The sequence below is a fragment of the Caretta caretta genome, chromosome 4 (assembly GCF_965140235.1).
Source record: "Caretta caretta isolate rCarCar2 chromosome 4, rCarCar1.hap1, whole genome shotgun sequence".
Taxonomy (NCBI): Eukaryota; Metazoa; Chordata; order Testudines; family Cheloniidae; genus Caretta; species Caretta caretta.
The window spans coordinates 30,462,490-30,483,343 of record NC_134209.1 but is presented as its reverse complement, the minus strand read 5'-3'; the positions used below and the strand labels follow the sequence as shown (position 1 = coordinate 30,483,343).

The 20,854-nt window shown below is 40.1% G+C and overlaps 1 protein-coding gene and 1 long non-coding RNA gene across 3 annotated transcripts in view; one reads left to right on the top strand and one right to left on the bottom strand.

Moving 5' to 3' along the window:
- The window catches only part of LOC142071740 (uncharacterized), a 65,341-nt gene that overhangs the window by 35,721 nt on the left and 8,766 nt on the right, over positions 1 to 20,854 (top strand). Inside the window, exon 3 of the long non-coding RNA XR_012667929.1 lies at positions 599 to 633. This is a non-coding gene — a long non-coding RNA (uncharacterized LOC142071740). The remainder of the gene's footprint in view (positions 1 to 598; positions 634 to 20,854) is intronic.
- Positions 11,745 to 20,317, bottom strand: LOC125635728 (uncharacterized). Of its 2 annotated transcripts, XM_048847778.2 has the most exons (4): positions 20,184 to 20,269; positions 18,486 to 18,546; positions 16,123 to 16,191; positions 11,745 to 14,744 (listed from the first exon to the last, which is right to left on the bottom strand). In XM_048847778.2, the coding sequence occupies exons 3-4, from the start codon at positions 16,174 to 16,176 to the stop codon at positions 13,818 to 13,820; spliced, it is 981 nt and encodes a 326-aa protein (XP_048703735.2). In that variant the 5' UTR covers positions 16,177 to 16,191; positions 18,486 to 18,546; positions 20,184 to 20,269; the 3' UTR covers positions 11,745 to 13,817. The 2 variants fall into 2 exon arrangements, with proteins under 2 accessions (XP_048703735.2, XP_048703734.2); XM_048847777.2 differs by lacking the exon at positions 18,486 to 18,546 and having other exon boundaries at positions 20,184 to 20,317.

The following is a 20,854-nucleotide window of genomic DNA, read 5'->3' as shown; positions in this document are numbered from 1 at the left end:
CCGCTAAGTGTTCGTTGGTGGTCTTCCATGAAAGCACTGTCCAGGCTGGATTTTACACTCATGAAGCACTTCAGTGTGTTGGCATGAGTGTTGGCTTGTCTCTGACCAAAGGCTAACCTTACAATAAACAGTGAGGATCACTTAAGAGATGACTGTCCTAACAGATGCTGATATCCCAATGTGGTGGTCACACGGTATGGGTTGAGGTATCTGGAAAAGGGGTTACATTCATCTGTTTTAGTGCTAAGACTTTAGTAGCAAAATATGGAGGGCTGGATTCTACAATTGGCTGTGAGGAGCCAAACCTGGTGGTTATTACTGATACCAGGAAGGACAAAGAGGCAAAGCATGAGAGTGTAACTATATGTACAGGATAGCATTCAGTTATTTATTAGTGATGCAGTGCAGTCCAATTGGGTGACTTTTAGGGGAATTAGAGGGGTCAGGTATCTGCAGTCAGGAGGGTATTGCACACCACCAAAGAGAGAACAATGGACTGGACTCAGACTGGAATCAAGTGGCAGGAAGGACTAGCTGACATTGCTTGAAGGAGGGGGTTTTACTAACTGAATAATTAAGACAGATCTTTTTCTCTCAGGAAGTCAAGATGCTGACAAGGAGAGGCAATTACAGGTATGTTTGTTATCCCTAATTCTCCAGGGCAGAGCTGATTTTATACTTTTTGTGGATGTTGGGGCTTGAAATGTGCCCATTACCCTGGGCAAAGCAGACTAGCAATATTTGAAATGGACATCTGATATCGAATGAATTGTCCGGCCCATCCCTGGGTGTGTCTGATATCAGTTATCTAATACAATGGCAATGTTTATTATATGTGCACAAAGTGTGGGTGTGTATGTGCTTTTGTTTGCTCTTTAGGGCCTTATTCAGGCAAAAGTCACATTCATTTAAATAATCATAAATACCAATTTTAAAAATTAAACTCTATATTTCTTGGTGGGTTGTGGGGGGGAGTTGAGTAAAGCAAGGGGGCTGGTGGTTTTCCTTCACCCCTTGGGCTAAATCCAGGACTGGTGTAAATTAGCACCTCTCCATTGTCTTCAATGGAACTCCACTAATTCATATCAGCTGAGGATCTGGCTTCTTTTTCTTTCTTTCTTTTTCTTTCTCTACCCTTCCCTTTTTCTAAATCTTTTTCAACACCAGTTTCTCTTCAAACTGATTCTTTAATACATCTTTGAATCTTCAAAGTTTTTACTTTCTAAATCCATTCTCTTTTTTTATCTCCGCAAAATATATTTATTTATTTTGGGTGTTTTATTCTCTGACTTATTTTTCCTGTTGGCATTTTCTCTTTTATGGTGTGTCCCCCCTGGGGCTGGGAGGAGTGATGCCCAGAGTGGGCAGACAGACTTGTGCTAGCTCTGTTTGAGCTAGTGTCTTAAAAATAGCCACATGGCTGTGGCAGCTTAGGCTAGTGCAATGTTCACACTGCAATTTTGTCTGCCTACCCTCGCTGGGAGTCATACCGCCCTTGGGGTGAAATCCTGAGAGGTGCTGAGCACCTGCAATGCCTATCAATTTGAGAATCAAGGCTCTCAGATTTGAGGTTTAATAGGACTTGCCATTCTGGATCAGATCCCAAGTCCATGTAGTATACATTTGTTTCTAATCACCTCTCTCTTCCCTCATGTTAACCCACTCCTGACTCTGTTAGATGTCCTTTCACTCCTCCTTTCTGGATAAATTATGTGCAATTGTATAATGGGGTTGCTTGTGATGGTAGGGTGCTCAACAGCTGGCGGGGAGGCTCACTTCTGGTTTTTCTTATGTTCCCAAGCTCATGCTTCAGGTTTCAGCTGGCCACCTGCAGGGGTCAGGAAGGGATTCCCCTCCACACAATGTATTCTTGGTGTGTTTTTAATCTCCTTTTTCTGAAGCATCCTGGGGGCCACAACTAGACACTGGACATTAGCTGGAAAGAGTCTGGGCTCTGAGGTAGCGTCAAGTATCCTCTCTCTCTCAGGTGCTTGGTTCTTGCTTGCTTCGTTCTTGCTCCCATGCTCAGGGTCTAACTGAACACCACATGTAGGGTCAGGAAGGAATTTTTCCCAGGTCACATTGGCACTGACCTTGGCGGTTGTTCGCCTTCCTCTGCAGCATGTGGCAGAATTAACTGGGTATATGTCACTTAATCATTTCCGTGCCATTGTGGGGGTCTGGTGCACCTGGGTCACTCCTGTTCTCTGCCTATGGCACACAATGGTCTAGTTGCTGTAAGCTGGAATACTTTGGTTTAATTTCAATTTCAGTTGTTCCATTTAGTGTGCTGGTGCTAATGGTGGCCTGTGATATGCAGATCAGACTAGATGATCTGTGGGTCCCTTCTGGCCTTCAGCTCTGACTCTCTGGGTATGTCGGTAGTGTAGATGCTCAAGTCCTAGGTTACCAAACCCAGCATCTGCTAACATGAGTAGGGCTATCGCAGGACTTATGCTGCAATAGAGTTACAACTCCCTTCTTTATCTGGGCCTGATCCAAAGCTTACTGAAGTCAGTGGAAGCCATTGATTGCAGGGCTTTGAGTCAGGCTTCTTCTCCTCTGTTGCTCTCTCTCTCTCCCCCTTTCTACTTTCCCACACTCTCTTTCCCCATCCTTCTTTTCCATTCCCTGCCTCCCTCATTTTTTCCCCTTTCTTTCCTTTCCTCACTCTCGTGATTGGGCCAAAGGTGCTCCAAGACCCAGTCTAGCCAAAGAATGAATCCTTTTTCCAAGCTGATTTGGGGCAGACAGGCCCCTCATCTCTTGCTGACATAGAAGTTCAATTCCGTCATGCAGTCTCCTTTGTGCTTCACATTTGCTTCCAGACAGTGTTTGGTGCCCAGTTGAGAGCAGGGGCCATGAGTAGGAAAGAGTTGCATGATCTGCCGCTGAAAACATTTATAAGCATCAGTGAAGCGTAGCAATTTGGGTAACTAGGCCGTTTCTCGTATGGCCACAGACATCTTCCCCCACCCCACCCGCAGAACATTGATAAGGGAGCTAGACATTTGAGGAACTACTTGGCAGAGCTGGCCACATTTAGAGGAGTAAACCAATTCATCTATAGTAAGAATCAATTTGAACAGCTGCCTCTCTCTCAAACTTGAACCCAAACTGTGCTCAGATCTGGGGGTTTAGATCAGGACCAAAGTTTCCAACTTTTGTCCTGACACACTTTGAAAACGTAATGCACTAGCTACTGACTGTAACTATTGTTTATTTTTATTTCAGCTGTGATAGCTGTAAGGTGGCTAGCACTGAATATGAACCTCTGGCTGACTAGGCACAGATTGGGAGCACTAGTATAGAAGCCACGGTGATGACACTGTGATGGATACTCTCCAAACCAGCAAAGCAAACACCAGTGTGACTGCCACCTAATGAAAAAGAGCCAAAGAAAAGAATCAAATGTTCTGAATTCATGGCAAACTGGAAAGCTCCTTCTGGCAGGAAAACCTAGATTATGTCACTTAAAATTCCTAAGGACCGGCTGTTTCCCCTGGGCTACGTTGTAAACACCTGGGTTGGACATTAGGAAGCTAAAGTTTAGTTTTTAAATTGGTTTTGTTTATTTTGAGTAGGAACATTCCTGCGAGGAGTTTGCTGGTGCTGGTGTTATTGTACTAAGTCTGTTAGGTGAGTTAAGGTACCACGGAAAACCTATGGGAGTAGGGAGTGTGACTTTGTAGGTGCCTTTTGAAAGAAGCAATTATACTACCCTGTTAATCTATCATTCCTTAAGAGTAATTGTCTTGCTAAACTTTTCCCTATGTATTTTTACTATCTCTTGAAGTGCCAGTGTGACTATTGCTGCAGCTCTTACATTACTTTAACTGTCTATGGAATATTTTACCTGCTTTTCCAGATTTTTGTACGTATACAGTTAAGGGATTCTTGTATAAACCAGGTCTCATTAGCATGCTCTGTACCAGTCTGAAGCAAGAAGGTGAAAGGGACTTTGGATCACAGACTAAAGACTAAGCTTTTCAGTTCCTTTCCAAGGACAGCTTATGAAATCCTAGAACATCAAGAAAACATCTCAGTAGTTTTAATTTTAACTCCTTATTTTCTGGAAGCAGGATATTCAAAGTATGCCTACATTTTAAACAAAACCTTTATAATCGATGAAAGCAGGAGTCCCCAGTAAATTATCAGACAAGGATTGGAAGGCTTGTAAATATTTGATATTAGTGAATTGCAGGGATATTAGTTAAATTGTGATTTGTTTTCCCTATTTCTGTTTTTTGACAAAATAGTGGAAAACTAAGCAGAGGTCGCCTGGCCAGTACGAGCACAGACTATTGCCACATTGTTGTAGTTTAATCATCAAGCAAAATTGGATGGGTTTTAAAGTAAATGTCTGTAAACCTCGTAAGTATGTACACTCATTACAGGTCCCCTGGATATTGTTAAAGGAGCATCTGGTGAGGCTGAGGGGAAAATTTTCTTCAAATGATCTGATCATTAGTGAAGATTGGAATGGTTAGGTGGTATTAAAGAATCAGGAGGGGCCACATTACAAAATGAAATTTGGGATATTCCAATATTCTCCTGGGTAAGGGACTGAACTTTATCTAATATCTAAACCCATTTTAAGGAAAAAGGGATTAGCTGAGGGAAGAAACCCCAGTGATATTCTAGGTAATCTTTCCTCAGAAAGGGTCAACACGACTGATTTCATTATAGAACTGAACTTCTAGCCGTGACTAAAGTACTTTTGCATAATTGGTAGAGCAAAAGATGGGTCAGTTTCCATTTGGTAATTAAAGTGTTAATTCATTCCTTAAAAACTGACAGATTCTACTGTAGAGCAGCTCCACTAAAGGCAAGAAATCTTTGATGCGTTAATAAGAAGAAAATTAAATGGAATGTAGACGATGAGGAAAAAATTGGAGCTGCCAAAGTTTGAATTAACAGAGTAAGAGAAAAGCTCTTTAAGGTTTTAAATGAGGCAACTTCATTTTAATCAGTTGATTTGCAAATTCCCTGAGAAACAGGCTAATCTTCCATTTATTTTTAGTAGGAATTTTGCTACAGTAATTATAGGACGACAGTATTGCAACCCCAAGCATTTACAAAACATGAATCGGGCCCCCAGAAGATCGTGAGATCGGCTTAAAAATCACGGTTGTTTTTTTTTTTGTAATAAATTTTAGGTCCTTTTAATTTGCCTTCTGGGTTTTGAGTTTCTAAGTACTTGGATCAAGTTTTCAAGCTTTTCTCTGGAACCATGAAGACTAGAAGGTTTTTTAAATGAAAGCTGAGATTGTCACCTAGTCACATGTCTCTAGGAGCTGGAGCTTTAAGAAACACAGCAAATATCGCAAAACTGGTGCTAAAATTGTGCATTTTGGCAACAGTGGGACTAAAGAATCAGTTCCTTGGTGATGATTACTAATGTATAGAAGGAGTATAAGTTACCAAGTTATGAAAACTGGTATGAGTTATTTCTGATATAAAAACAGGCCTTAGTGCAGGATAGTTAGAGCCTGCATCTCAGAGGCCAACTCCATTTGAAGTCAGTGGGAACTGTGGTTACTTGGTAGCTCTGAAAGTCAAGGTCAGGGTGTGTCAAACTGGGCACCTAAAACCAGAGACCCAGTTTGATAATATGGCTTCAAAACATAATACTAGTATCCAGGAGAAGAAGAAATTTTATTTATTCTTCATCATCTCCAAACCTAAACTCTTGAGAATTTACACCAGGATTTTCAGAGGAGCCTAAACTAGTAAGTTCGGCACCTAACTTGAAATTTCATGGGAGTTGGACACTTAACTTTGAAAATATCAGCTTTTGGGTCTTTCTCTGAGTTACAACCTTTCCTCCAGATCTAAATGTTCATTATTATTCAAAAATGAACTTTCTTAGTCATTCTGGTGTCCAAGATTGTTTCACCATGTAAACCAGTGCATTTATACATATTCTGCTCCCAAGTGGACTGTCAATGTAAACTTTAGCCATTCATCTTAATGAAGTATGAATTTCAAAGCCTAGCGGAGACCCAGTGTGCTACTGTAATGAACTTTAATTACAAAGCAGAGCTAGAGCTGGTTTGGGTTTTGATGGAAGCCTCAGGCCAGAAAAACCCACAAAATCAAAAGCAGACCCTGTTATCTGATGCCAGCTCAGCAGACTTAAGTAGGGAAAAAGCCAGGCATAGCAGCTGTTTTTCACCTTTTATGAAACACTTGTTCAAGAGATGTGCCATTTAGCCTCTGAGTGCCAATCAATGTGTCGTTGCTGTGGTTTCCAGATGGTAGAACTGTATGAACATCTGAACATTCCCCACCCTTTGTTAAAAATGGAAAATTCTCAGAGGCAAATTTTTATTTTCCACATAATTGGTCTCAGCACATAGTGTAGCAAGACCATTCGTTTCTCATTCAGTACCACGAGGTTGGCTTAATGGAACTGGTCCTCCACAGTCTACTCTAACAGTATCTTCTAGGAGTAGATAGGCAGAAATCTTCCCATTTCAGTTCAGCAGCTACTCCACTGAGGGCTTGCCTACACAGTGCCTACAATGCACGCTAGAGGGGTGTGAATTCTAAAGCTCACCAACATGTTGCATGCAAACTGGCCCGTGTGGACCCTGCTGGGACAAATAGTAGTGCACTCCATTATCATGCACTATTAGCGTGCATCATCAGGGTCTACATAGACCAGTTAGTGCACAGTGCATTGGTGTGCTTTAGCAATCACACCCTTCTAGTGCGCATTGATGCATCGTGTAGACAAGTCCATAGTCCCACTTTTTGGCCTCTAGTCTTCTTATTTATAGTATAAAATGCTGCATTAGATTGATAAAAGCCATATAAATATGTTGCCCCTTTCTTTCTCTACCAAGAATTGATTAGCAGAATAACCCTTTCTAAGGTCTTGATTCAGCAAAGCGCTTGGGAACATGCTTAACATTTGAGCACAGGTTTTTGGTGTTTTGCTGAATTGGGGACTAAACTGCATATTCCTAATTCTTTTAAAAAATTATATCTTAGCTCATTAATTTACATGTAAAAGCAAACAACTTCCTGCAAAAATATTTGGCAGATAATGGAGATCAAGCTAATAATAAAATTTCAGTCTACATTATGTGACTTTCTAATAGTTTGGGAGCATTGTGTCAAATGACATTTGTATTGGGTTTCCCAGTTTTAACTTAAAAACAAAACGAACAAAAAAACCCACATAGAGGCAAAAAGTTGAGATTGGATTCGTATGAAATCTGCTCCCCAAATACCAAAATGTACAATACTAGCAATGTTAAAAAGTAGTTTTTGGTGGTGGGGATTGGTTGGCCCTGAAGGCACCTCACCGACCCAGGTAGCTCATCTCAGGGGTACCTATTCAGCAAATCATTTTAGCACATGGTTAAATTGAATTGGAACCAGGGAATGTTGGGATAATGGAGGGAAACAATTTTTGTATATAAATAAAGGAGCCTATTAAAAAAAAAACTAAGAAAAGATTTCTGGTGTCAAAAGATGAATCAGAATTTTTCTACTAGTAGACATCTACATTTCGGCCATGATCCAGCAAAGCACGTAAATAGTCAGCATGCTGGATTAGCATCTATGTTCATATTTTCGTCAAGAGGGCAGGAGAAGATGAGTGCCCGTAGAAGGGTGTCCAATAAAAACAAGGTTTTTTACTGTAATAGATAGTGTACAGAATGGCCTAGCTATGATGGATTTAGCAGCCATAACGGAGAGTTTCAGAACCAAAGTGTAAATAATTACAGACATGAAAGAAGCTGTTTGAAGTGGCTGCACCTGAGCTTTAGTACTAGCAGTAGCTGAAATAATAGCAAAAAAAGAAATCTACTAAACAGGAGCACTGTGCTGAAAAATAAATATAATTTACCATCATTGTACATATTTTAATAGTATAGGAAATATACATAGCCCAGTTCCAAGTCATACTTTGAACATACACATTAAATACTCCATTTATAGATGTCTATAGGTTGGGGGAGAACATCATTAATCAACAAAATCATTCATTTTAATACAATGATTTATTCGGAAAGAGAATTTTTCTTTGGAAGTGGGGAAGTAAAGACGACCCATTAAAACAGAAAAATATATGGCCTTTGTGTTTATACGTACTCTATATTGACAGATTCAGTTAGCAGTGTAAGAAAATAGGTTAGAGAAACTCACAATGTCATAGAAGAATGTTTTTCATGTGAGAGCTAGAGATGAGCCAGCACAAAAATATCCATGTACCCAAGGGCCACGCCAAACCACTGTGCTGCTGGGGCATCATTCCCAGAACCAAAACCATTTTTAACTTGTGAGGAGCCCTCCTTCAAGCCTACAGCTAGTGCTCCTGCAACACACAGCATTGCAGTTAAAAGATGCATGATCCTGGGTAGAGCTGGTTGAATAGAGAAAAAATAATCTGTGAATATTTTTGGAAATGAATGGCAATATTGTACCATCTTAAGCAGATCTCCTTACTGATTTCAGTGCAAGTTCTGAATGAAAATCAGTGACACAGTATGGTTCCAAAACACCAGGTTCTGCGTACTGTGACTAGTGGCCTCATGTTTAACGTTGCTCTAACTATTTGTCATGAAGCATATTCCTCCAAACTTGGTCTTTTTATTTTGGTTACTCAATTGTTTGTGCACTCATCCTAATTTTCCGTTAAATGTATTAATTGTTCATACCTATTTGCTAAATAGTTTGGAAGAAAGTGTATTACTTTTGGATGTTGGTAAGATTATTTGCTGTTCAATAGTCATTAGTTGGGGTTGGTCACTTAAGTTGCATAGGACTGTTTCTGCTCCCTACATAGGTGACTGAAACCTTAAAACAGGGAAATAACGAATAAAGCACTTCCAGTACAAATAATCAGTTCTAATTCTGTATCTGTTCCCCTCAGTTTAATACTAAGCACCTCACAACCATTAATGACTTTATCCTTACAATACCCATCAGCACTTTTAGTTTGTGAAAATATTCTTCAGTGGGTTTTGGGGTGCTGTTTTCCCCCCACTATCACACCAGCTCTGGCCATAAATGTTATTTGTGTGGATTCAGCTAGCCACTGGGTGTTTGGGAAAATTTTCATGAATCGTGAAAGTTTCAAAAATTTTAGCACAATTGATTATTTGATCCAGACTTGGATGGGTTTGGAATCTGAATGTGGATGTTTGAGTTGACAGTTAGTCCCATTGCTATGCAAAATCTTATATATGAGCAATGCAGAATAAAATATAAAATCTTATACATGAGCAACACAGAATGGAAACGTAGAAGAGCATAAACTTCTTTCTGAGACTGTGTATAGCTGATATGAAGAGTTTCTTCTTAGTCCTCCCAGATATGATTTTGGATCTCCTCCTTGCACTGTAGCATTTGAACGTCTCCCCTTAAATCCTCCAGGTCAGAAATAATGCCCTGTTGCTCAGTTATTTCCTTATCATCGGAGGCATTCTCCTTTAAGCATGGCTAAGACACTGATGAAGCGATCATTAGAAAGAGCAGACTTTCCACAGTATGCAATGATCCATGGCCACAAACATGCATGCACCATAGACAGCTGCCAGCTGTATATTGGTGGCATGAGCAGCATTCAAAATTAGTATCCTCAGCTCCATCACTACAAGTTTCTATGGGTTATGCGTTAGTGTAACAGTTATAGACCAACAGAGAGCACTGATATATGTAAAATAAAAACTAATAGCTTAAATACCCTCTTCCATTTTAGATACAGTTTATTCTGGGCTCAGAGCAAATTGTATGGAGATTCTAAACTCACACTAACAACCGAGTAATTGTCTTTAATAATTCACGCCAGGGGTAAATGCCAACCAAGTGCCTATTGTACATTCCACATCACTAAGGGGCAGCGGGAGTCACACTTAACACCTTTGGCTCTATAAGTGTATCTCTTTGACTAGGAAATGAAAGAGGAACCATCCCTAGTAAAGTTAGTATAGTGAAGTGTAATGCATCATTCTACTTCTCCAGTTTTCCCTGCAGGTTTCATTTTTAGAACTGACCAAATACTGCAAAACAGGTTTCACAAATACTTTGAATTCTGCACAGTTGTTAGTGTCCCTTGTTGTTCACAATTTGCAAACCTTTATATGATGTGGTATTTTTCTTCACACCCATGTTTGGGGATTGGCTGCCCTTATTATGAATAGTATTATTATATTTGCGTTCAGACAAGAGTATTCATATGTGAACAAGAATATTATTTGTTCTCCTGTTTAAAATGTTTGTCAACCAGTCAGGGAGCAGAAACAATACTATGTCATTTAGGTGATCTATCATGAATAACAAATAGTTAAATTGAATAGTTTGTGGAAAAACTTTTAAGTGAACAATTGTTTATCTAAACTATCTGGGTGAATATTTATAAATAACATATCAGCGGAATATGAGAATCGGTTTGTAAAGAATTTATAAACATTAAAGAGGACTAAATTTGTTAGTGCATGTTATTAACAATGATTAACTTCACCAGATCTAACAGTAATTTACTGATGAAATACTAGGTATACTGCATAAGCCTGGGTAGTATAAAAGATCATCAGTAACAATGGGATAATTCATGTGAAGTATTATAGATCAGAAGGGGATCCCTAATAAAAATTGGTACCATATCCTTGCCCATCATTAGTTAACAGACATCGTAAAAACACAGAATGTGATTTTTGAGTGCTCGGTGATGGCCTAACTTTGTTCCCATTGAAGTAAAAAAACAATACTTTACATTGACTTTAATGGGAGCAGAGTTAGATCAGTGTTGAGTGGTTCTAAAAATCCAAACCCTGCTCCCTCCTTTGAGTGTGCAGTACATAGATACCACAGGATTCAAATTAGAAGTGATTCTCCCCTGTTAATAGAGAGAGTTCATTTTCTCTTCTCCAAACACTTGCCCACCTTTGAAACCCCACTTGGTGATTTACTAAGGTGAATGATCCTAGCAATAGGAAACATAAATGTAAAACTAGAAAAACGTTTACGGGAGTAAAAAAGTATAAAGATATATTTTAAAATAATATCCGGGCATGTTCATGCCACAGTATATATGAATTTAAACTGTATTTTTCCTTTTCTGTTTTCTTATCTATAAATACATTGTCTTTTTGCTGATGAAACATTTTAGTGAGAAAATTAGGGAGGGAAGTGGGAAAAAAAATACCCAAGAACATGAAGCTTGCTGGATTACTGCTATATGAAACCAAACCATAGTCAATCATTGCTTTCCAAAAACCAACCCTGTTAGTTTTCTGGGGAGAGCAGAGGGGTCACGCCTCTCAGAGGTTGCTGCTACTCTGAAACTGGAGTCAGCAACACCCAAAGGGCACCATGCTTTATTTAGTGGCAGCTGATCTCTCCAGTAAGCTCAATGTTTGGTCCCTGAACAGTGGCTGAAAATTATTGCCAGCGCTATAAATGGGCTGGTTAGTGTCTGGAATTGATAAACCTGGCAGAGAAGTGGCCTGGTATTTTTTTAATTGCCAAAGCTTTCGAAAGCTAGATCTAGGGTATCCCATTGGGGACACAGTTTGTATGTAGAGTTTTAATTATTATTTTTTGTAGCGTGGTGAAAGAATGAATTTTTGTTCTCTGTGTCTCACAGCTGGTAAAGGCAGTGGTTGTCATTTTGACAGCCTTAATCCACTGGCTCTGTTATATGGTTGTGTTTCCACACCCGAGAGCTATTCTGAAAGGAAACCGCAATTCCAAAAATAAGAAAAGAAAACAAAAACAAACAAGCATTCATGAAAGTGAGAGAGGGTGGTTTGTTTATTATAATCATTTTTTTTTAATATATGCTACGGGTCTTTCACCTTTTTCATGATGGTCTGTACAAATATAGGGGCAGATTGTGAACCCCTTACTCAAATTCATAAGGGGCTGATCCTGAGCTGTTATATATTGTCACAGACTCATGCATTTTAAGGTTGTGATTATCTAAGTCTGACATCCTACATAGCATAGGCCATAGAATTAAATCCAGTTCAATAATGTAACAAGCAGTTCCTCATATGAGTAGTTTCACTGAAGTCCCATGAAAAACTGCTCACCTGTGTGAATAAGACAATCACAATCTGCCCCATCATTTATAGAAATGACTACAGGAAATGAGTTCATTTACCATAATCAAATTAACTTTAATGGACCTGCCAAGGAGTACATGTACAATAGCTGAGTAACCATGTGATCCTGTTCCTTTCACTCTTTTCTTTCCCTCCTGCCTTTTACCTCTGTTGTTTGTTACTGTCACAAATTGTCTGTCAGTCACTGTCTGCCTGATGTCTAATTAGATTGTAAGACTTTTGGGGCAGGGACCACTGGCCTGATTTCCAGAGGTGCTGAGCATCCTCAATTCGCACTGATGTCAGTGGTAGCTGCTTGTAAAGATGCCAGATTGATAGCCTTGGATGTGAGGTTTTCCTGACCTTGTAATGATTTCCGTTTCTTTGTGGGAGTATATCCTGAAGACAGCATCTGTGCACCTAAGTAACTGTCTAGTCAGCAAGAGTCCATTAGAGCAAACCAATTTTACTGGTAATACTCACAACTTCTAAAAAAGAATGGCAAGACAATGTAAGAACACACCTTTCTCCAAGATCTAACTGCCTATACATTTAGTTAAACATCATTTGTAAGACTATCTGTAATAGGACTATGCAGAACGATTATGTTGGAGACCAAACTTCCTCAGCCACCTCAGTAGTACAGTCCCGCCAACGTTGCTCCACTAATATGACTCAATTATGAGCTATAGGGGCCAACTACAGAAGAAAAAGTTGTGGTCTTTATGCCAACAAGGGTATCACTTAGTGCCACATGTGCTTTCTGTGATGGGATAGACTCAGTAGAGACTGGACTGGGGCTACCAGCTAAATTCACATATTCCGCCAAACCACCCCTTTCTTTCTAATGCACATCACCCTGGGAAGTTACAGTATTACAGTAAATAGATGAGGCTGAAAATAGCTGGAGAGAATGAACAGATTACATATAACAGTGATACAAGGCAGCAGTAAGAAATGTCTTTGACACAGCATGGTAAACAACAATCTTTCTTGTAGCTCTGATTAAGAAATTACAAATGTGTAAAGAAAATTTGAAATATTAAATTACGCTAAGATTCTGCAGTGCTAGGCTACAAGGCACAGTTACACCATGTCACTGAAACATTCTGGAACGATCTGAATGTGAAGCAAATTCATCTCAGAGTGACACCCAAGTCACTGGGGTTGCACAGGTGTCAGTGAAAAGAGAATTTGAACTACAAGCTGCAAATGGGGAAGGCAAATATGCTTGTTCATGCAACATAATATTCTCTTTTATTATGAAAAGCTTTAACACGAATGAAATTATGCAACCACCAAAGCAAATTAAGTAGAGTCCTTTAGAGATCTACAGTACTTATTTGACAGGTTTCAGAGTAGCAGCCGTGTTAATCTGTATTCGCAAAAAGAACAGGAGGACTTGTGGCACCTTAGAGACTAACCAATTTATTTGAGCATAAGCTTTTACAGCTCACTTCATCAGATGCATTCCTATGAATGTAGCTCACAAAAGCTTATGCTCAAATAAATTGGTTAGTCTCTCAGGTGCCCCTAGTCCTCCTTTTCTTTTGGCGAGTACTTATGTGGGGATACTATTGGAGGGGTGTCTTTTCAGTTGTGGTTGTTTACCATTTACCAAGTTAGTTTTAGTTACTTGAATCATCGGAATTATTTTCACTGATACCTGTTTGTAGGCTGTTGCCTTTTTCTCTGTTTTGCCGGCGACTGGTATCTGATGCCTTTGGAATGTCACTATTGACTTATTGAACTCTACTGTCTTGTTTCATTGGATTCACTGGAGCGGCTAGATTCACTGGAGCGGCTGGATTCACTGGATTCACTGGAGCGGCTGGATTCACTGGATTCACTGGAGCGGCTGGATTCACTGGAGGCACTAGTGACACTCTGGCTGACGGAATCATTGGCGGCACTAGTATTCTCATGACCAGATTTACTCAAACTCTTTGATTCACTGGGAATACTCTTGCAGTGTTTTGGAGTGGGTTGCTCAGAGTCACTGTTGCTTTCTTCCTGCTGACTAGAGTTAGAGTCACCACTATCACCAGCATTACCTGGATCAACCCTTTGCATGCCTTCATCGTTAAAAGAACAGCTGTCCGAATGATGGTGGCTACTATCCATATCCTCATCCTTTCCCCCTACATTAAAGCCACTGTCAGTGTGGGCTTCTATGACATCTTGTTTGTCAGTGGAGAGCTCTGCATCCTCAGGTGCAAAACCCTCTTCTGCCCATGCTGAACCATAAACGCTGTTTTCCCCTGGCAAATGTTCAGATGGATTCTGTTCACTGGTGTGGTTTGTGTTCACATGTAGGTCTAAATGAGGATGGTTAATTCCTTTCCCTGTGCGGAGCTCAGCATTTTGATCAATGTTTTGTGTTCCCTGGGTATTATCAAGGTCCTCAGGGGCTGGTTGATTATTGGATTTGTCCTTATAAGCCCCCTGGGGATTGTTAATATCAATTGCAGACACCTCTCCAGTTTGATTGGGTCCTCTTGTATAATTACTGAATTTTGCTCCTTCTGGATGCCCATTGTTTTCATTCTCGTCATTCTGTTGGTTCCTCCCAGCATTCCCAGAGCCATTGCTTAAGATTTCTTTGTTTGCATTAATGGCATTAACATTGGCAACATTTTCCGCATAGCCACTTCCAAGCAAATTTACACTTCTTTTGATCTGTCAAGAGGACACAATTCAAACTATATTATGTTTCTAAAGCACAATGAAGGAATAGAATATCTTACCTAATGTACTGAAATAGTGGAGCACTAAAGAAAAAATCCACTTAAAAATACAAATTAATTACCATTTCCTCTGTTGGAAATGTAATAGTCACCTGCCAGATTACCAGTGTTTGGTGACAATCTATATCTTCTCTTTAGCCCTGATTCAGCAAGTCCACCCCTGTTCAACAAAATACTGAAATGTCTTTAAATCCAACTAACTTTAATGGGACTTAAGCACACATTTGAGTGTTTTGCAGCATCTTGCTGAACTGGAGGCTGTGTGACTTCAATTTACTTGCAGTAGCCAGCATTAAGCTATGGGCAAAATGGACTTCTCTTACAGCTGAGCAAAACATCTAATCCTGTTGACAACAATTGAAATAATTTGCAATTTCACTAATACATTAGGCACACTGAAAGCACCAACTATTTATTTTTGCTTCAAATCAAAGTGAAAATAGATTTACAGCGGTGTAGCGGAGATCAGCATCTGGCCTCATAAGCCTGACCCTGTTGTCCTTTTCCAGCTTTCCCTGGGTAAGGACTGCAGGATTGAGCCTCATTTTCTGAAGGCTGAGGAAATGCAGTGCAATTTGCACAATACCTAAGACTCTCAAAAGAAATAGTTTAGCTAAAAGGTTATGACACCTGCCCCTTTTAAAAGATAGGTAGAAGACTCGGATATTGTAACAAGGCCAGGTAAGCCTTTGACCAGATTTGTAACACAGTCTCTTCTCTCCAGCAGACTCTACTATTGCCTCCAGGGGAACAGCTTGATTACGGGCTTATGTTTCAAAATTGGAAAGTTAAATTGATGTAGAGTTAGAGATGGGGAAAAGCATCAATTGATTTGCTATGCACATATTTTTGCAAAGAGGCGATGTTAGTAAAACAAAGCATCAAAAGACATTATGAATGCAAATTTTAAATGTGTGCCAGTCAGATAAAAATGAAAAATTCAGATAATTTTAAACTGTCTCTTTGATGCAGTAGGATCAGATCAAGAAAAAAAGTTGCTCTGTTTATATTTTGCAAGCTGCACCAGATTTGTTATGTTATTTAAGAGTATTAGGCAGAATCATAAATAATAATTTTGCTACAGTGTACAAAAGGGAAGCATAATCCAGTCAATTAAGTAATGAATGGATGACCATTTGTCACTACATCATGAAGTCCTTGTAATCGCCGACTCTCATTGATTTCAGTGGCAGCTAGGTTAATATAAGGGCCAATGGAGCACCTGTCATACACAAAGATGCAAATCACTGGATGATACCGGTAACTCTGATAGTGTTTGTTGCTTGCAGGGGCTGGGGGGTCATACTTACTGGAGAAGCAAAGGATATACCTAGAACACTCATAAACAGAAGCAGAGTATTCATGCTTGGAACTACTTCCTGCAAGAAATGGAAAGTATGTTATTTCTTACCAATGCCCATGAATATTTCACAATATAATAGAGCAATAATATTTGATCAGCACAGATGGGCACTTGGTCAACCATATGTTTTAATAGAGCTGGCTGAATTATTCATTGCTGTAACAGAGTGGCAGAGCTCTCCTTTTCACTCCCCCTATAAGCACATATTGGGACTTTACAGGGAGAGGCTGACTGAGTCCCTCTGGCTTATTAGACCAGCTGTGGCTTGTTGACGTCGGCCTCTATTTAGTGGAAGCGGTTCTCTTGGTGGAAGATAATGGGACCTAGGACTGAGAGACTGAAGCTAGGCTGAGGTTTATGTTTGTTATTATCAGAATGTTTGGACTAAGTAAAGTGCATTTAGATTCTGATTGGAACAAGGAGGAAGCTCCACATATCTACCCCACTGCCAATTTGAACTGTCTTCCAATGTGCAGCTTAGGTCTCAGTTATAATGGCTGTGTCTAATTTCAGTTGATGCAGAACAGTGTTTTCTTCATCATGCAGGCTAGTGGCATCTGAAAGTGAGTATTGTTATTTTCTATGGGTTGGGTTCTTTTCCCACTGTTGCTTTCTTCTTTTTGTCTTACTACACCAGGTTTGCACAGAGATGCTGACTAAAGTGGAAAACAATGCCCAACTGGCTTGCCTGCTTTTTTTGAGTTTGGTCTCAGTTTTGAGATCAGGACCAGTCTGTACTGGTAAAAAGAAGAAGCGAAGCAGAAGTTTCACTTGTCATCCTGCAGCAATGTTGTCACAGTTAAAGGGCTAGCTGCACCTCTGACCCCCTTTCTTTGGTCTCTCTGTCTCAGGTCTCATTCCTTCACCTCTCTCAAGGTGGAATTTGACAGTTCTCCCACTCTTGAATCAGACCATAAGGTTCCTTATTCTGTGTATTTACTGTGCTTACTTGGCAAGTCTGACTGGGGTCAGTCCTGAAAATCTTCCCTTTAGCAGCTTGTGACCAGCAGTGAATCCAGTAACCCAAAACTGGCTTCTTAAAACAAAGATTCATCTTAACAGTAAGAACAAAGCGTAACATTAAATAAATGGATTTTTAAAACAACAAAATGTCTGTTTATGCATGTCAGTTCTACCTGAAGTCCTAGCCAGATCAGTTTTATCCCAGACCCTTAATCTCTGGGGATCTGGCCTATCTGTTCCCTAAAAATAACTGCACCAGAAAGAGAAAGAGTTGCTTTTTTTTAATCCATCCACGTTTCAGTTCTCTCTTCCTAGGCTTCAGTTTACAAACCGGTTTGGTGAGCTCCGCAGGTGTTCAAGCCAGGGCATCAAAGTGAATAGCTCTTGTCTTTTCTCTAGTGTTTGTAGAGAAGTGTATATCAGGACCCAGCACCCCACCTCAGCCCATGTGCATTTCCCGACAATCCTGCCATTGGATTAACTCAAACTAGACTGACAGTACACATTACCGTAACCCAGTCGAGATATAGTATTCATAAATTATTACAGGCAGCTCCAAATCCGTCACATATGTAACTTGTGGTTTTCCATGTTTTCCCACAGACCAGTTATACACTTTCAGTCTCAATTATTTTGTTTTCCTTAATCTAAAATAACAATAAAGAGGAACAAAAATAATGTCTCTGTGGGAGAGAACTGTCTGTGTGTGTGTGTGTGTGAGAGAGAGAGAGAGTGTGATATCTGAAGAGGCTGCAGCAACTAGCAGGAGAGTGGGGTGGCAGGAGGTATTGTTTCATGGTCTCTGTGTATATAATGTCTTCTGCAGTTTCCACAGTATCCATCCGATGAAGTGAGCTGTAGCTCACGAAAGCTTATGCTCAAATAAATTGGTTAGTCTCTAAGGTGCCACAAGTCCTCCTTTTCTTTTTTCTGAGATCTAAATGGCTGTTGTCGCTACACACAGACAAAGTTCCTAGAAATTTAAAGGTGCAGTGCACACAAAACAAGGCATCACAGTTACATAGCCACATCCACCACATAATTCACAGGTGGAGCTGAAGTATAGTTAAAAATGGACTCTGCATGTGAGGACTGCTATTCTGTTATGTCTTTTTTTTTTTTGTGAGGCATTAGTGGGATTAGTGTGAGAGCTCTGTTCGGCAAGTAGCAGGCTGTTTACAAGAAGTCTCACGCAAATCCTCTTTGTTTCTCATGTGCTAGTCTCACTAAGCCTTTTGAGAAGAAAATGCATTTAAAAAAATATCTTTGGGAAGCACCAGCCTCCTTATGATATGTATAATTCTCCTCTTTAACTACAATGTCTGGGGTCTGTGTGACCTCTCTTACCTTTAACGTTGACAGGATGTTAATCTCACATGAGTTTTACAATCTCAGAAGGACAGCCAGTCTGCCAAATTAACGTATATTGTCAACAGGCTTTATTTGCAGTGGGAGCATCTGGCATCTACTACTGTAATACTATAGTCAACTGATTTTGTTCTCTGTGGATACAGCACTAAGTATACAAATGTAGGCTTCAATTATCAAGACAAGGTCTCAGGCCTTATGTGCCACCTGAGAACAAAAAAGCCGCATCCGTTTGCCGATTTTCATTTTGTGGCTGGCCAAGCGATTCAGCACTGAAATGGGCCAAACCATAGTCTATATTTTCTCATTAACACAGGGTCCAAGTTGTGGAAAACCACAGGGAGGTAGAAAACTCATAATAACGGAGACTCCTCCTCTCACAGGTATTACTGCCCAATTCAGGAGAGAGAGAAACTTTCCTTATGTGGCTGAAAAAAGTACTCCTGGTTCTAACAAAAGAGCTAAACCAACAACCTATACATCAGATGGTCTTGGCCTGGCTGTCTATGAGATTACCAGGGTTGAGTGAATGTCCTCCTCCACTTGGTAAAGGCCATTATGGCTCTGTGGGTTGCCACTGAGTGAAGGATGATAATGTTAATATCCTACTGTAGGTGCCAATCAAGCCAGCCCTCTCTTATCAGTATTATTGAGGAATTTATGAAAGGAGTGCTGGGAGCATCTAGAGGAGATCTGAACTGGCCCAGAGGGAGCTGGTTCCAACCACCTTCTGGAAGAAACCAAGGTCAGAATCTTTGAGTTGGAAATGTAATTACCTCTGGATCGGATTCTCACTTCAAGCGTCAAAGGACCTATATCAGTGGTTTGTATGGAGCAGGGGTGTAATTTAGGAAAATCAAGCACCTCCGAATTTCTTTGCACCCAGGATCATCCAGCTCAAATCATTTCTAAAATGTGTGTCCCTTGTACTGGATGCCCAAGTGCTGAAGGGAGAGCCACAGAATCAGATGATGTGGCTAAAGCCTAAAGTAATACAAGCCCACAGAACCCAGCGTTTTCCTGCTCTAACTCTGTGTGGGTGCTGAGGTGAGGGGAAAAATGGAAGAGTCCACAGCCAGCAACTGCTGACCCTGCAGGCTGAGCCTTTAGTGTTTTTAACTCTTGCAGAAGTTAGTGAAAAGAGCATCCTCAAAAATACTCGCCATTGTGGACCAGACTGTGATCAGCCCTTATGCCAGTGCACAGAGGGAACCATGCAAGGGGTCAATCACCTGCTTCCTCTGGGAGGGCTAGGTCATGGCTGCCTTCTCCCCATGCACTGAGCCATTATTGTGGGTAATTCAGACTGCTCAGCCACTATGAAGTCTAAGCAGTCCCAGGAAAGACTGTGCAATCTGAGGTACAATTTGTCAGTGCTCCTCCCACTGTGGTGTGGCTTCACCCTGCCCCCTACACAGGGCACTGTGCAGATTGCATAGCTTAACCCTATATGTCTGATGAATGAGCAAAGGGATTGTATCACCAAAAAGAGCTGCTTTCCCCAGTGGCAATATCATTTTAGGTGTGACCATCATACACATATACAAATAACACACTATAAGCTTAAACAAGATTTAAACAAAACATCCTAGATACATTTCTTGGCATTTATATTTCATGAAATCAAAACTCAACTTGAATTTTACCAGAAAACCTGTTTTAAAGCTACACACATACCTTGTTGGAGCACTGCAGTAAAGGATCTAGCAGAAAGTAACACTTTTTAGAGATATTTTCTAAAGAACTTCTGAAAAAGAATCTGCCAATATTACAGCATTTATGTTCTTTGTGCATCAGCCCCTAGGCATATGAGCCTAACCTGATACCTCGAAGTAATTTAAACTCTGTTCAAGCTTCCAAACAACCAATTGTAACACAGTAACTTAAGTATGTCTTCACAAAGTCTTAAACTAAACCCCACTAATCTCCCACAATAGAATCTGAGATGTATTTACTTGCCCTTTTGTTCTTGAAATTTTTAGGCTACTTTCCAGTTAATTAAAATTTCCATTATAGAAAGACCTATGTGAAATACAAGTTAAGTGTATTTTTTCTTGAAGATATATATACACATACACACACAAACACACACATTATTTCCTGGCATTATGATTATGTGACAGTTTTTTATCTATATTTTTCTGTGAACTATCCAGACTTGTAAATGAAAGGTAAAATTTTTCTGACACTCTTAATCCTGCTGAGTTATCTTTTAATCTTCCCCTTAATAGCCACTTTCTGAGTGCTAGTGATGTGATCCTTCCTGCATCTCTGCCTCCTTCATTGTCTCTTTTATTTTCAAAAATCCTCTGAAAACACACCTCCTTTTCCTTATTTATACCTTCTGC